Source organism: Hipposideros armiger, unplaced genomic scaffold, assembly GCF_001890085.2.
Source record: "Hipposideros armiger isolate ML-2016 unplaced genomic scaffold, ASM189008v1 scaffold_582, whole genome shotgun sequence".
NCBI lineage: Eukaryota > Metazoa > Chordata > Mammalia > Chiroptera > Hipposideridae > Hipposideros > Hipposideros armiger.
The window spans coordinates 17473-33710 of record NW_017731932.1 but is presented as its reverse complement, the minus strand read 5'-3'; the positions used below and the strand labels follow the sequence as shown (position 1 = coordinate 33710).

The window sequence follows — 16238 nt, the reverse complement described above, 5'->3', positions numbered from 1 at the left end:
AGGGAGAGGAAGAGGCGTGTAGGGGGAGGGGGACACCAAGGCCCCAAGAGATCAAGTAGCCTGCTTATCATCATAACTGACCAGGTATGGGAGGATGCTACACACTGCAGTGGTCTCTCTCCTACAGCCTTAGGGCGCCAAGCAGTGAAAGAGAAACGACCTTTAGCGACAAAGGAAAATTAGGGGACAAAGAGAGAAGAGGACTGGCCAGGTAAAGGTGAAGTGGAATTCAGGTGAGAAAATGGATCTGGTTTTCTTGGTTTGTGCTCAATTCAGATCACCAGATCCAATTTCTTTTATTTATCATTTTCCCCAATATGCCAGTCCAACACTGGAGTAGCTGCCAAAGTCTAATGCTTTAAAGATGATCAAATATCTTCTTTAGCCTGCTGCATTACAACTCTGCCAAAGAACTTTGTATCCATTAGCACAAAAGTTTCCATCAGCCTTTCCGTCAGCCTTCAGATCTGAATATACTGCAGTACTGGTGCTTATGCTTGCCAGCTTAAAGGTAGACATTTCCTGAGCTCAGCTGGGCTCTTAGAGTCAACACGTGATACATGTAAAATCCTTTTATATGATAAATAGTGCTTCTGTGTGTGATTTTGTTCCTAATGACGGTTACACCATTTACTAGCTATTCAATGTTGGGTATGTTACTTAAACTCTTCTGTCTCCGTTTCCTCATCTGTACAATGAGGATAATAAAAGTTCCTACCTCATAAAGTGGTTGTGGGGATTAAATGAGTTAATATATAAATCATTTAGGATAGTTTCTATCTATGTGTTTCTGTTATTAAGGACAATGTCAGTTCTTATAAAATCCATTTCTGGTAAACTAAGAAGCTCTAATTAAGACAGCAGCTTCCTGTTAAGTAAGGACATTGGTAGGTTGAGAATCGAAGGGTCAACCCGAGAATGGCTATGATCTTTGTGAATATTGATTGATTTTAATGAGTTCTTAGACTTCAGCCATTTTTTGTTTTTAAACATTTTCATAAAAATAATCACTTGAATATTTGTACAGTGCTGTTCCCATTGTAAGGCACTTCATAGCTCCTTTGATAACTTTATTCCACAGACACATAGTGGGCCCTTAACAACGGCACATACTCTGGCCAGGAAAGACAAATTCATGAGAGACTTCTTGTGGGAAGTACCGTCTGAGCTGAGGTTTGAGCTGGTATAGGAGCTGGGCAGGACTCTGGGGAGGAGAAAGAGGTGTTTCAGCAGAAGGGGTGACCTATGGAATGCTCAGAGATGTGAGAGGAATGGGGGACTAGAGAAGCTGCAGACAATTCAGTGTGCCTGGAGAGAAGTGTGGGAAGGTGGGGTGTGGCTGTGAAGAGTGAGAAGTAAGAAGGAGACATGAGGAAGTCAGTAGGGGAGCGCTCATGGAGGGCATTCCCTGACATGCCGAGAAGTCTAAATGATAACCTCTCCTTGATGGGGTGCCATGGCTGGATTTTTAACAAGAGAGTGAGACGTGATCTAATTAAATCCTTAGAAATATCACTCTGGCCACAATGAGGGGCAAGGATTGGCAAGAAGCAAGTCTGGAGGCAGGAAGAGCTGTTAGTTACGTGGCTGTTGTTTTTATCCAAGCAAGAGATGAAGAGGGTTTGAAATAAGGGAGAATCTGTGGTCATGGAGAGAAAGGCACAGAGTGCGGAGGTGGATATTCCCGTGGTAGGCAGGACCCTATATATTAACCCCTATAGGAGCAATAGGGAAATTTTGGTTAAGAGTGGTTATCTGAATTGCAGGGGCTCACACAGTTAGTTAGCAATAAAGGTGGGAGGTTATGGATTTATTCTGAGAATGTTTACCTGTATCGGTGTTACTGACATATTAAGATGACTTTTTGTCACAGAATTTCCTTGAAGGTAGGAGATAAAACCAACGTTCTCTGAAGCCCCACACAGCACCTGGAATATTTTGTCCATAGTACATGTTCAATAAAATGTAAAGTAGAAATTCAGGTAGGTCCTATTTATAGCTTCCTAACTCGCTTCTCATCCTAGCCCTTACAGGTGCCTCTGGCTTCATGGCAGAGAAGAACCTCACCTTAGTGACCGAATTCCTCCTTATAGGATTCACTGACTGTCCGGAACGGGCGTTCCCTCTCTTCTTCCTGTTTCTATTTATCTATCTCATTACCTTGTTGGGGAACTTGGGCATGATTGTCCTGATCCGCGTGGATCGCGGGCTGCACACCCCAATGTACTTCCTTTTGAGTCACCTCTCTTTCATGGACATCTGCTACTCATCTGTCACTGTACCTCAGATGATGGCTGTGTTGTTGGAGCTCGGGGCAACTTTATCCTACACACGCTGTGCCGCTCAGTTCTTCCTCTTCACCTTCTTCGGCTCCATTGACTGCTACCTCCTGGCCCTCATGGCCTATGACCGCTATGTGGCCGTGTGCCAACCCCTGTTCTATGTCACCATCATGACACAGGAGGCCCGTTGGCGTTTTGTGGCCGGATCTTACATTGCTGGTCTCTTCAGTGCCTTAGTACGAACAGTCTCAGCTTTCACTCTCTCTTTCTGTGGAAACAATGAGATCGACTTTATTTTCTGTGACCTCCCTCCTCTTCTAAAGCTTACCTGTGGGGACAGCTACACCCAGGAAGTGGTCATTATTGTGTTTGCTATTTTTGTCATCCCTGCCTGCATGGTGGTGATCTTGGTGTCCTACTTGTTCATCATCATGGCCATCATGAAGATCCGCTCTGCTGGGGGCCGGGCCAAGACCTTCTCTACCTGTGCCTCCCACCTCACCGCTGTGTCCCTCTTCTTTGGTACACTCATCTTCATGTACCTGCGAGATAACTCGGGCCAGTCCTCAGAGGAGGATCGGGTGGTGTCTGTGTTTTACACAGCAGTGATCCCTATGTTGAACCCCCTCATCTACAGCCTGAGGAACAAGGAAGTGAAGGAGGCCCTGAGGAAAATTCTCAACAGAGCCAAGTTGTCCTAACCATCTCAACCTCGGACAATCCTGAGAATCAACCCTTCTGCAGAGCCAGCATTCTGGACACTTAGTAATTGTAGCACGCTCAATGTTTAAATGATATGTCATGTACAAAGTATAAAAAAGGACCAGAACTTTCAGTTCCAGAGATAGAAGGGAAGAAAAGGAAGAGGCAGCCTGAGAAGAGAGATTGGGGTGAGAGCTCTAACTCCCAGGACAAATAACAAATGAATCTGAAATTAAATCCCGTGTAATCCAGATGTGGCACACTTCAGAGGCCTGTGACTATAAAACAAGATTCCTTTTTTTGTCAAATTTTCTATGAAAGATTTCCACTATATAGAAATGTTTAAAATAATGTATAGTACACCCCGTATACACAATGTTAGATTCTGTGACTGCTAATATTTTGTCATATTTGCTTTATCGTGTGTGTGTGTGTGTGTGTGTGTGTATGTATGTATATGTGATAGATAAAATCTATCTATCCATTTATCCATCCAACAATTCATCTTCTTTTTTGATATATTTCAAAGTGAGGTTCAGGCATCGGTGTTAATACTCTTCACTTCCATACACTTCAAAATGATGTCATCACTTAGGATTTAATATGTAGATTACAATTATTTTTAATGATTAAATTAAGATATTAGTTTGATGGTGCAGTTAATAAAGCTGACCCTGTTCAAGTTTTCTTCAGGCTCTTGTATTAGTTCACAGGGATGCCTCACATGAATTGCTAAAAAAATGCCCACAATAACATGTCTGTCCACTGTTATCAGCACTGGAAATATGTCCTGTTCTTCCTTCTTCCTCACCCGTTCCAGCTCCCACTTATCACATTATTTGCTTGAGAATCCACTTGGTAAATGCATGCCATTCTCACTGCTGCTTATAATGGTATCTTCAGTGTCTGTATCGTAGATGTCAGCACTATATGTTCTTAAAGCTTTTGACCTTGAGGAGGCAGAGCATTGCGCCCCATGCAGAGGTGGGCAGGAGAGACTCCCGGCCTGCACTGGGTCACTGTGCTCTGCGACAGCTCAGCCTGTGGCCAAAGCCTCCCGGAGTCTGATGGTTCTTGATCTTCACTTCTCTAACTGTAGGTGCCTAAATCAAACCCAAGGCACCGGAAGGGAACAGGTCCCGTCTACTCAACATTTCTTGTTCTTTCTTTGATCATTATTTCTGGGACTCAAACGCCTTTTCTCTCTGTCCCTTGGGTTATCAAAAAACAAGATTTTAGGTATGTGAATGATGTGAGCCATCATGGGAGGGGGGAAGGAGAGTGATTCCAAACTCAGTCAGCCAAAAACTCTGTGACACCTGGAATTCCAGTAACAGGATTTTAAATTGAAAGAAGCAGATCAGCGAAGAGCAGATCAGGAAGATTCAGGGTGAAGGCAGCCAAAGGATATTCAATTTAAGGCCACTCATAGTAAAATAGAACATTTAAATCTTCAAAGACCTTATGTTTATTCTGGAAGACAGGATGCTTTAAAATATGAGTACATATTAATATTATAATTTTCATAAGAAATATTTGATCCCTTAATAATGTTTTGTTTTCTGGTTATTAAAACCCAGTCTGGAAATTTATAGCTCCACCAAGGGAATAATGAATAAAGTTTCTGTGTCAATTGTGTTGTGGTGGGAAAAGTTAGCGAAGTAGTTAGAAAGCTTGGATGTAGAGTTCCCTCCTGATGGAAAAGGACAATATTGTGTCTGTGTGAATAAAAATAGTACACTGAAGAGTGATTTGCTTTTTTGGAATCTGCCAGGAGGCAGGGAGAACACAGTGAATTTAAAGGGACTACCAAGAATATGGGTATCAGGCCTAAGGAGACAATTTAATGCCTCCTTCTAATTAAGTTCTAAACAGGCAGTTAAAGATTTCTATTTAAGAAGAATGGGCTAAGTAAAAGGCTGTAAGAACTAGTGGCCACAAAACCCGATGTTTTGGGACTCCAGGTACTTTATACTCTATAGAGAGAGCTCAGGGAAAGCTAAAAAAAAAAAGGTGCTTCCCACTTATGTTTGGACGGGAGACAGGGTTAAATTAGGTAATTTTGAAGAATAGTTGATAATGTGGAGGTTACCTGGTTCTAAATAAGTGTTAGTATTTTCACACATCTTGTTATATCTTGTGTTGAAGTCATTCAAATAAAGCAAACTGTGATTGCTTTTGTTGGGTTATTTAAATTCTAAAAGTCCTTTTAAATAGAAAATCAATAACTGATGTTAAATCATTCATAAATCCACTTTTGGATATACAGTAAAATGTTGGATTGCGAGTAACTTGGTTTGTGAGTGTTCTGCAAGACAAGCAAATATTTGTAATACATTTTAACTTGATAAACGAGTGATGTCTTGCAATATGAGAAGTTTGTTTCCAGAACGAATTATGCTCACAAACCAAGGCATTACTGTACATGCTTAAGAACTACTAGGCTATTCAAACTAGAATACTCCACCTACTGGAAGGTTTCAGATGTGACTCTAATACTTGAAGGGAGAAGAAGCTAATAGTCTTTGCTATTATTATCCTATTGGTTTTCCCCTTCACAATTTGGTTCAGCTACCACCATACCCGGAATCTCTAAATCAGGAAACCAAAGTTGGTCAGATCTGTAGGTTTTAGGAACAAGTCTTTAAACTTCTTTTACTTTAGTTTTATGGGTCTCAATACTCACAATATGTGAAATATTGGATCTATACTCCATGAGGTTCATTCTGTGTCTTTTCTGGGGCTGACTTCATGGTGACAGAATTATCTTAATAATTACCTGATAATGGTTTTAAATTCTCCCATAGCTTCCTGAAAGTAGGGTTTTGGTGGCTTTAGCAGCTTATTTCAACTGGGGATGGGGTGGGATTTAGTCACTATTGTTTATGAAGCAGACTTGCAGGGGCTCAGCCATTGGGTCCACTTCACAACTGAAGAAAAAGTCTTTCTTAGAAGGAAAGATGGTTTTCCTCTTCCGTAGCTCTGGAGGGCTCCATCTGGAAAGACGGTGTTCCCTGCCTAGACCTCTCCCACCTCCTTTCCCAATAGGAATGTTTGTCCTTGGGGCAGCCAGTCTGACAGAGACTTAAAGGAGCCAGATCCTGAGATGAGTCATCAGGAGATGCTGTTCTTGGAATGATTACTGCTTTGCTGTTTGGCGTTTGGTCAGTGGCCGAGCTTTTAAAGAGCTGCACTGCCTAAGCAGCACCCTTCCCCAGGAACTCTAGTTCCACATGATGGTAATCAGCTTTCAATGAAACAGAGGTTCTGTGGTCAAATAGTTTTGGGAAATGATAGGTTAAAGAAAGTTGACCAAGTTTCTTAGTTATAAGGCTTTAAAGATCCTTTAATATGCTGGCATGTAACATGATTTTCCATGCAGAGGAATATAGTACGCAGTGATTTCCAAACTTAGGAGAACAATAAGCTTATTTTCCTCATTGGAACATTTACCTAAGACACCTGGGGAAATGTAAGACTTTGCAAGGTAGGAGCCCTTTGGCAGTAGTTCTCAAACTTTGGTGCACATTGCCATTACCTGGGGATTAAAAAAAAAAGTACTGATGTTTGGCTTCTACACTCAAATGTTCTGATTTGAGAACCACGCCGTTGAGTCCTCTTGTCTTGTAGCACCCTCTGAATAGACTTAGTCAGCAGAGCACTGACTGGCTTCAACTCATTGTTTCACCACCAAATGGCTGTAATAGCCCTCTTTGTATCTAGGTTTTTAGATTTATAACATAGGGAAACATCAAACCACCTTGACTTCCTTAGGTTGTCTGTGAGGAAGAAAGGTGCTGATGGGACTTTGAAGAAATCATGCCCTTCAAGAACATGCTTGTAATGTTCCTTTAGTTTATGGCGCGATGCACAGAAGGTCAAACACGACTAGAGTTCCTGAGCATGCTGTTCAAGGCACTGTCTCTAGACATAATTTTTGGAGATTTGCTGTGTCAGAACTGCAGGAATGCCTGTTAACAGTCTCGATGTCTGAGCCCCATGGCAGACATGCTGCCTCAGAATTTATGGGGGCGGGACCATAGTATTCATGTTTTCAATAAATTCCTTGGATAATGGTTATGCACACTGAAGTTTGAGAATCAGTGCTCTGGAGGAGATGTCGGTCACCAATAAGAATTTGTTGTTTGCTCAGTAAAAGTCTGTTCATGACCTGCTCACACCTGTCTTTCCATCATTTCAACTCACGACTCCTGCACGTGCAGCGTTCTGTTTCTGCTACATGGTCACCAATTACATTGTATCTTGCTGATGAGGAGCAAAGCCTTGTGCTTACAAAGCAGCCTCCTTTTGGGATCAGATTGTAGCTGGCTAGGGTGACATTGTGCAAAACCCTTGACAAAATTCTCAAGTGAGATATAGGACAATTTCAAAGAAATACATTCTTTTTGGTATAAGGCAGGAATGAGGCAAGACTAGGAACCAGCCCCATCAGACCCTGCTGAGTGATGGCAGGATGTGGGATGGGGCTTTGGGAGTTTACAATTAAAGAGAAAGTTTCAAAGATGTTAGATGCCTTGTTAGGAAGTCACGTAAAGATGAATTGTCTGTCCATGGAGACTCACCTCAGGAACCAATTAGGGCAGGATGTTGGGGCAGTTAATATAAAAAAATACCACCCGCAAGATCTAGTGCTGGATCAGAAGCTCAGGGAGAGGGGCTGGCCCCCTAGCCCTACTCTCCTGGGCTGAGTCTGAAAAAAATACCCCAGGAAACTCTAGTGTCAGGGATGTATTGTTTTGTTAAGGCTGAGAGGAAAGAGAGGGACTCTCTGAAGTGAGAATAAGACATAGAGGTTCTGGGGGTGACCCCATCTCCACTAGGTGGCTATGATGATGGACTCATGCTGCATTGCTGTTTATTGAAAGGGAACAAAGATCAGGCAATAGAGGTCCAGAGAGGAAAAGTGACTTGCCAAGGGTTACACATCTAGGGTGAGTGAGATAGAACCCAGTCTCCTGTGGATCGGCAGGTCACCGGCAGAGGAAACACTAAACAAAGGAGAAAGGCACTAGTGAAGTGGAATTCCTGTGAGGACGGTTCATACCCAGCTCAACGGCTCCCAGGTCTAATTTCTTTTGTTATTCCTCATGGGTTAGCTCAGTTCTGGCCTGACTGCTGTTATAGCAGGTAATCAAACATGATCAGAGCTCTATTTTACAGCCCATGCTGGAACTCTGTTAAGGACCCCCAGATCCATTAGCCCAGATTCCTCTAACAGTGCTTAGACAACACTAGAGCTCTCTCTGCTTTCTAATTTGGGTGCCGTTTGTCATCAAACTACTGCTTTCATTAAGACTGTGAGAACAATCCGACAAGGTTTATGAAGCTTTGTTAGGTGCTAAAATGAGCCTGTTTGCTCTTTTGACTCCAAGGTTAATGCCAGTACTTAAAAAAACAAAAAAACAAAAACGCAAACAGAGAAATCCTTAACAAACCAGCCAACTCTAATTAGGATAACAGCTGTTTGTTAAACATTCATGTTGCTAGACTGAAAATAGAAGTATTCCTAAAAGCAGAGACCATTACTGATTGTTAATGGATTTTTTTGGGTTCATGCTCTTTTGTTCACAGAATATAAATTTTCCTTCCTTAAAACGTTCATTAAACATTTTAAATTGCCACCATGTCTATGTGGAGTGGTTTTCGGTTTCCAATGCACTTCTTCATCTGTTTTAATCTATGCAGTAACATTATCTCGTAAAGCAGGGCAGATGTTATGATTCCCTTTAGGCAGAAGAAAATTGAGGTTCAGAGAGGTTAACTGCCGTGTGTAAGATCAAACAGCTAATTGGGGACAGAGTTGCCACAACAAGGGCTGACTTGTAAGTCAGAATCACTTGCTCTCCATTCCTGTATAATAGAAGCATCCATCACTTTTTATCTTATAGTGCGCTCTATATTTGTCTATCTCCACATTAGACTGCAAAGTTTGTTGAAGTCAGGCACCCATTTTAAAGCTTTATTACTTGAAATGACTTGAACTTTTCCACAGGGGTCCCCCCATCTGACTCTTGTCTCAGCCCTCCCAAGTAAAGTGCTGAATGGAACCGATGGCGGGGAGGAATCACTCGGTGGTGACAGACTTCTTCCTCATTGCGTTCACTGAGCATCCCCAGTGGGGGCTGCCTCTCTTCCTGCTGTTTTTGAGTTTCTATCTTGTCACTCTGCTGGGGAACGCGGGAATGATCATTCTGATCTGCAAAGATCGCCAGCTGCACACCCCCATGTACTTCTTCCTCGGCCACCTTTCCTTCGTGGACATGTGCTACTCCTCCGTCATCGTCCCTCAGATGCTGGCTGTGCTGCTGGACCACGGCGCAGCCATTTCGCAGGCTCGCTGTGCCGCTCAGTTCTTCCTCTTCACCTTTTTTGCTTCCATTGACTGCTACCTCTTGGCAATCATGGCCTATGACCGCTACGTGGCCGTGTGCCAACCCCTGCTGTATGTCACCATCATGACCGAGAAGGCCTGCTGGGGCTTAGTAGCCGGGGCATACGTTGCTGGTTTTGTCAGTGCCTTTGTGCGAACAGTCACAGCCTTCACGCTCTCTTTCTGTGGAAACAATGAGATCGACTTTATTTTCTGTGACCTCCCTCCTCTGTTGAAACTCACTTGTGGGGAAAGCTTCACTCAGGAGGTGGTGATAATTGTGTTTGCCACTTTTGTCATGCCTGCTTGTATATTGGTGATCTTGGTGTCCTACCTATTTATCATCATGGCCATCATGAAGATCCGCTCTGCTGGGGGCCGGGCCAAGACCTTCTCTACCTGTGCCTCCCACCTCACCGCTGTGTCCCTCTTCTTTGGCACACTCATCTTCATGTACCTGCGAGATAACTCGGGCCAGTCCTCAGAGGAGGACCGGGTGGTGTCCGTGCTTTACACAGTGGTGACCCCAATGCTGAACCCCCTCATCTACAGCCTGAGGAACAAGGAGGTGAAGGAGGCTGTTCTGAAAGCCCTGAGCAGATCAAAGGCTTCCGGAAGGCCCTAGGTGGACCCTTGTCAAATATGTTGTTCCTTAGTTTCTCCGTTCTTTGTTTTTCCTCAACTATCACCTACTTGGGGAGACTTTCCCAGACAACCTCCTTAAAATTGTACCTGACCTTCCTACCTGCACGATCTGATTTATTATTCTGTGTACTGTGGGGCACCATGTGGTGTACTATGTTTTACATATTTGATATTGCCTAATTCTCACAACTAGAAACTATAAACTACATTAGAGTAAGCATTTTAATCTGAGGTTCATTTCTGTATGCCAGTGGCTAGCAAAGCACCTAGCACATAGGCTCGCAATAAATATTTGTTGAGTGAAGGAGTTAATCCCAGGTTCCAGTGTCTACCTTTAAATTCCAATTTCTTCAGTCCTCAGTTTTCTTATCTGCCAATTGGGTTTACCTACACTATAGGACTGTACTTGAGGATCCAATGCATGAATAGGCAGGGACCATGTCTGTCTTATTCACTAGTATCTGTTGAATGTAGTTCATTACCTGGCACAACAAATACCTGATGAGTGAAGCAAAATATTTGTAAAATCAGAAGCTATCTACAAATGCAACTACTCTTTTGCTCCAAAGGGATTTTACAAACCCCATAATTTATTCTTTCATTGTCTCCCTTGTATTGTGTCTATGGTTTTGAATAATAATAATAATAATAATAATAATAATAATAATAATAAAATATAAACTGACATTTACTAGGCAGTTACCACCCTCTAGGAATTGTGATGTTTGCTATAGGAATTATCTGATTTAATTCTCAGCACAACTTTATGAGTTCTGTTCTATTATTATCCTTGCTTTATGTGTAGATGAGACACCAAAGGCTTAGAGGTTGAGCAATTTTCCCAAGGTCAGCAATCAAAAGGTAGAGTGGGGCTTCCACCCAGCCAGAGCCTGAGCTCTTAATTGCCATACACACAGTCTCCTGCTATGATCTGCTGCCCACTCTATACAGGCATTCTATCTGGAATTTATTGTTATTGTGCTTTTCTTATTCCTGTTACCTGGTAAAGAAAAGGTAAAAATCCAATCTTTTTAGCAATTAATATATTTTCCATTTACAGTTGACATACAATATTATATTAGTCTCATGTGTACAACATAGTAATTAGACATTTATATACCTTATGAAGTGATCACCTCAATAAGTCTAGTACCCATCTGACACCATACATAGTTATTACAATATTATTGACTATATTCCCTATACTGTATGGGTAAAAGTCCAATCTTTAGAGATATGAGACAGTCAACAACAGTCACTTCATAGCCCCATGTGCTAGTATTGTGCAGTGTGACAGCATGTGTCTCTGTGTGTGTGTGTGTGTGTCCATGTGTGTGTGTGTGCATGTAGTTGTGTATGAGAAAATAAGTGTAGATTAAATAAGTGTCAGCTGCTGAACTCTAGTAACTTTCTTTTGAAGGACATATGACAAAAAATTTAGAAAATAGTTGGGTGGGCATGTCTAGGAAAAGATATAGGGGAAAAAATTGAACTGGTGGCCAAAAGATTTGGGTTCACACATCAGCCTTTGTTCATGTTTTTGCACAAATCACTTAAAAACTGCAGAATGGGGGTGGAGCAAATCTAAAGAGTGTGTCTTGGGGGCCATTTTTCAAATGTTAACTGCCATGCAGATGTTCCCCTAATACATCAATTTCTGTGGCAGGTGATAGAGGAATTTGTGCTGTAGTAAAAGGTCAGAATTTGGCACTAAAGTGCATATTCTGCTGATTCTCAGCTGTATGGCTTCAGAATAGTTAGAACCTTTCAGCCTGCTTTCTCAACTGTGAAATAAAACTTATAGAGCATTTTCTCTGGGCCAGGTTTTATATGTATCTCATTTATTCTCACAACAACTTGGTGCCTATAGAGAATGGGAAGGTGCTGGGTGAAGTTCTACAAACATCAATTAGTGTTGTTATAGTGATTGTCTCAGATACCACACCACCCAATGAGCACTGATGGGCAGAGAGACCCATAGCTGATCAGTGGACCTCTTCACTTTAGAACTGTCTGGAACTATCTCTCCTGGGCCAAGGTCAGCCTTGGATCCAGAAAACTCCAGAACTTGAGATGAAATACTGCCATTTGTGACAACATGGATGGATCTTGAGATTATTATGCTAAGCGAAATAAGTCACATGGAAAAAGTTGAGAACTATATGATTTCACTGATATGTGGGATATAAAACTGAAAGCACCAAGACAAACAAATAAAGAAACAAAGAAACAAAAACTCATTGTCTCTTGTTATAGCCTTTGTTTTAAAGTCTGTTTTGTCTGGTATAAGTATTTCCACCCCATCCTTTTTTGTTTCCATTTTCATGAAATATCTTTTACCATCACTTTACTTTCTGTCTGTGTGTATCTTTCAATCTGAAGTGAGTCTCTTGTCGGCAGCATATGTAAGCACTGTTTTCTTATCCATTCAGCCCTCCTAAGTCTTTTGATTGAAGCATTTAATCCATTTACATTGAAAGTAATTATTGACACATATGTAGCTATTGCCATTTTATTATTCATAATGTTAATTTTATTTTTCTGTCTTAAAGAAATCCCTCTAAGATTCCTTGTAATATTGGTTTGGTGGTGATGAACTCGTTTAGCTTTTTTTTTGTTTGTTTGTTTGTCTTGGAAGCTCTTTATCTGCCCTTTGATTTTAAATGATAGCTTTGCTGGGTAGAGTAATCTTGGTTATAGGTCCCTGCTTTTCATCACATTGAATATTTTGTGCCAATCTTTTCTGGCCTGCAAAGTTTCTGTTGAGAAATCAGCTGGTCTTATGGGAGTTTCCTGATAAGTTACTAGTTGCCTTTCTCTTGCTGCTTTTAGGATTCTCTTTGTCTTTAACCTTTGTCATTTTAATTATAATGTGTCTAGGTGTGCGCCTGTTTGGTTCACCCTGTTTTGGACTCTCTGAGCTTCCTGGACTTCTATGTTTATTTCCTTTACCAGGTTAGGGAAGTTTTCAGCCATGATTTATTCAAATAGGTTCTCAATCTCTTGCTTTTTCTATTCTCCTTCTGGTACCTCTATGATGTGAATGTTGTTACACTTGATGTTGTCTCAGAGGTCTCTTAAACTATCCTCATTTTTTTGGATTCTTTTTTCTTTTTGCTGTTCTGATTGGGTGCTCTCTGTCTTCCAATCGCTGATTTGATCCTCTGCTTCATCTAGCCTGCTGGTGATTCCTTCTAGTGCATTCTTCATTTTAGTTATTGTATTCTTCACTTCTGATTGGTTCTTTTTTATGGTTTCAATATCCTATTTTATGCTTGCAATCTCTTTGTTGAAGTTCTCACTAAGTTCCTTGAACATCCTTATAACCATTGTTTTGAACTCTGTCTCTGGTAGCCTGCTTGCCTCCATTTCATTTAGTTCTTTTTCTGGATTTAACTCCTGTTCTTTCATTTGGGATGTATTTTTTGTTTGTTTGTTTTCCTCATTTTGGCTGCATCTCTGTGTTTGTTTCTATATATTAGGTAGATCTGCTCTGTCTCCCACCCAGTCTTGGCTGGGTGGCCTTATGTAGTAGGTGTCCTGTGGAGCCCAGTAGCACAGTCTCTCTGGTCACCTGAGCTGTGAGCTCCAGCAGTGTCCCTTGTGTGGGTCGTGTGTGCCCTCCTGTTATAGTTGATCCTTGATTGCTATTGGCACATCAGTGAGTGTGATTGACCATCAGGCTGATTGGCTGTGGGTTTTGGCCTCATCTACATCTTATGGGTTGCTGTGTTTGAAGCTTACCCCACTAAGTGGGATTTGCTTCAGTGGGCTCTGGTGCCTGTTGAGACCACCCTTTGTGTGTGCCACTTATGGGGCTAACTGGGCAGTGCTCTGCTGTGGTCTGAAGCCAACTTCCAAGTATGTTGGTTCTGGGGTCTCTTGGGAGGGGCTCCGGTGCAGGCCCCGTCAGTCATCGCCTGTGACTGTCTGGGGGCTACCTGGTAGGATGTACAGAGTAATCCGTGGTTGTCACTGCCTGTGTTAAACCTGGATGCTCATGGGAGAGGCCACGGTGTGATCCGAGGACAGCTGCCACCAGTAGTAGACCTGGGGTAACTCTGCAAAAGACCAGGACACCCAGAGGTCTTCTGCCATCTTCTGGCTCCCTTAAAGTTCAGCCACTGATAAAGCCTCCTGTGGCATGTGAGTTGGGTGAGGCATGGTTTCAGGGAGTCACTAGAGTGGGAAGAGTTGTGGTCACTAGGTTAATGTAGACTCTGGTTTGCTGCCAGTGCTGAGCCTGGAGAGACTCAGCAAAAGTCTCAGACCACCGATGCCAGCCGCTGCCCACCTGTGGCCCCTGGACTCCAAGAAAGAGTGCAATGTGGTATGGGCTGGCTGGTCACAGAGAAAGTGCCTCCAGCGGTGCACAAGTTGGGTGGGGCAGGGTTCCAGCTCAGTCAGCAGGGTGGAGCAGCAGAGCTCACCAGGCCTATTAGATTCAGATTTGGCCTGTGGGGGCAAGCTCTACATAGGAAAGATGGTGCCTGCCTGCCAACTGCAAGAGTGAAGGACCTGTCATCAGGAAAATGCTGACTCTTTTCCAGTCTTTCCCCTGCAGTCACACACTTCAATCTGCCCCCTGTATGTCTTAGAGGCACCCCCGAATCACCGTCCCTCTGCTGGAACCCAAGGTGAGTGTCTGCGAGCTAGTGAGTCTGTGCATGGGCCACTTAAGAGGACGCTTGGGTTCTCTCTGCCTTCTGGCCTGCCCGAGTGGTCAGAATCCCCACCATATTTCATAGCTAAATGTTGTGGGGACCCATCTTCCAGGCACCAGTACTCCAGGCTGGGGAGCCTGGTATTGGGGGTTGGGGTCCCTCACTTCTCTGGGGGAACCTCAGTGGCTGAGCCATTCTTCCTGATTCTCAACTACCACAGGGAGGTTTGGGGCCCATTCTGCATCTCTGCCCCTCCTACAATTCTCGATGATGTGGCTTCTTCTTTATATTTTTAGTTATAGGACTTCTGTTCAGCTAGACTTCAGATGGTTCTCCAAGTTGATTGTTCTGTAATTTAGTTGTAATTTTAATGTGTTTACAGAAGGATGCAGGCACAGTGTTTATCTACTCTGCCACCTTAGATCTCTTTAATAGTTCATTTCTTATTTTTAATTGGTACTCTTCCACTGCATGGATATACCATAGGTTGTTTGTTTATTTACCTGTTGATGTGCAATTTGGTTGTTTCTAGTTTTTCACTCTTTTAAATGTAGCTGCTATGAACACTCATGAAAAGTCTTTTATGGATATATACTTTCATTTCTCTTAGGTCACTATCTAGGGGTAGGACTGTTGAATGGCAGGTATGTGATTAACTTTTTAAGAAACTTTCAAACTGTTTCCCAAAGTGTTTGCATCACTTAACACTTCCACCAAGAGTGCATGTGTGTTCCAGATATTCCACATCTCCTTGAACACTTGGTATGGCCAACCTTTGTAATGTTAGCATTCTAATAATATGCAGTGGTCCCTCACTGTGGTTTTAGTTTGTGTTTCTCTGATGAGTAGTAATGTTGATGTTTAATCTCTTAATGTGCTCATTTGTCACTAGTAAATCTTTGGTGAAGGGTCTGTTCAAATTTTCACCCATTTTTAAGTGGGCTTTTTTGTTTTCTTATGGTTAATATTTGAGAGCTCTTTATATTTCTGAATAGAAGACCTTGATCAGATATATGAACGCAAATATTTTCTCCCAATTTTTTGCATTGTCTTTTGTTACTCTTAACAGTGTCCTTCAAAGAATAAACACTTTTAATTTTGGTGAAGTCCCATTTATCAATTTTGTCATTATGGCTTGTACTTTTGAAAAGGACAAGAAGTCTTTTAAGAAATCTTTGCCTGGGCCGGCCGAGTGGCTCAGCTGGTTAAGAGCTCGCTCAAGAGTTTGAGCTCTGAGCAACAGCGAGCGGTTCGATTGCTGGCCCGAGCTGAGCCGCTGCTGAGCTGCCAACAGGTGGCAGGATGGCTCAGCTTAAAAAAAAAAAGAAATCTTTGCCTATCCCCATGTTCACAAAGGTCTTCTCTGTCTTCTTCTAGAAGTTAACAGTTTTAGGTTTTACATTTATGTCTAGGATCCATTTTGAGTTGAGTTTTGTACATGGAACAAAGTACAGGTCAAAGTAAATATTTTTGCATAAGAATATCCAATTGTTCCAGCACCATTTATTGAAAAGACTACCTTTTTCTCCACTGATTTGCCTTCGCACCTTTGTT

At 42.3% G+C, this 16238-nt stretch overlaps 2 protein-coding genes across 2 annotated transcripts; both read left to right on the top strand.

Moving 5' to 3' along the window:
* Positions 1 to 2047: 2047 nt before the first annotated feature.
* On the top strand, positions 2048 to 2983 carry LOC109371623 (olfactory receptor 9Q1-like). Its single transcript, XM_019624244.1, has one exon. The coding sequence runs from the start codon at positions 2048 to 2050 to the stop codon at positions 2981 to 2983; it is 936 nt and encodes a 311-aa protein (XP_019479789.1).
* A 6072-nt stretch (positions 2984 to 9055) lies between these two features.
* LOC109371622 (olfactory receptor 9Q2) lies at positions 9056 to 10000 on the top strand. Its single transcript, XM_019624243.1, has one exon. The coding sequence runs from the start codon at positions 9056 to 9058 to the stop codon at positions 9998 to 10000; it is 945 nt and encodes a 314-aa protein (XP_019479788.1).
* Positions 10001 to 16238: the final 6238 nt, after the last annotated feature.

Coding starts and splice junctions, on each gene's coding strand:
- LOC109371623 (XM_019624244.1), top strand. CDS start 2,048: ATGGCAGAGAAGAACCTCACCTTAGTGACCGAATTCCTCCTTATAGGA.
- LOC109371622 (XM_019624243.1), top strand. CDS start 9,056: ATGGCGGGGAGGAATCACTCGGTGGTGACAGACTTCTTCCTCATTGCG.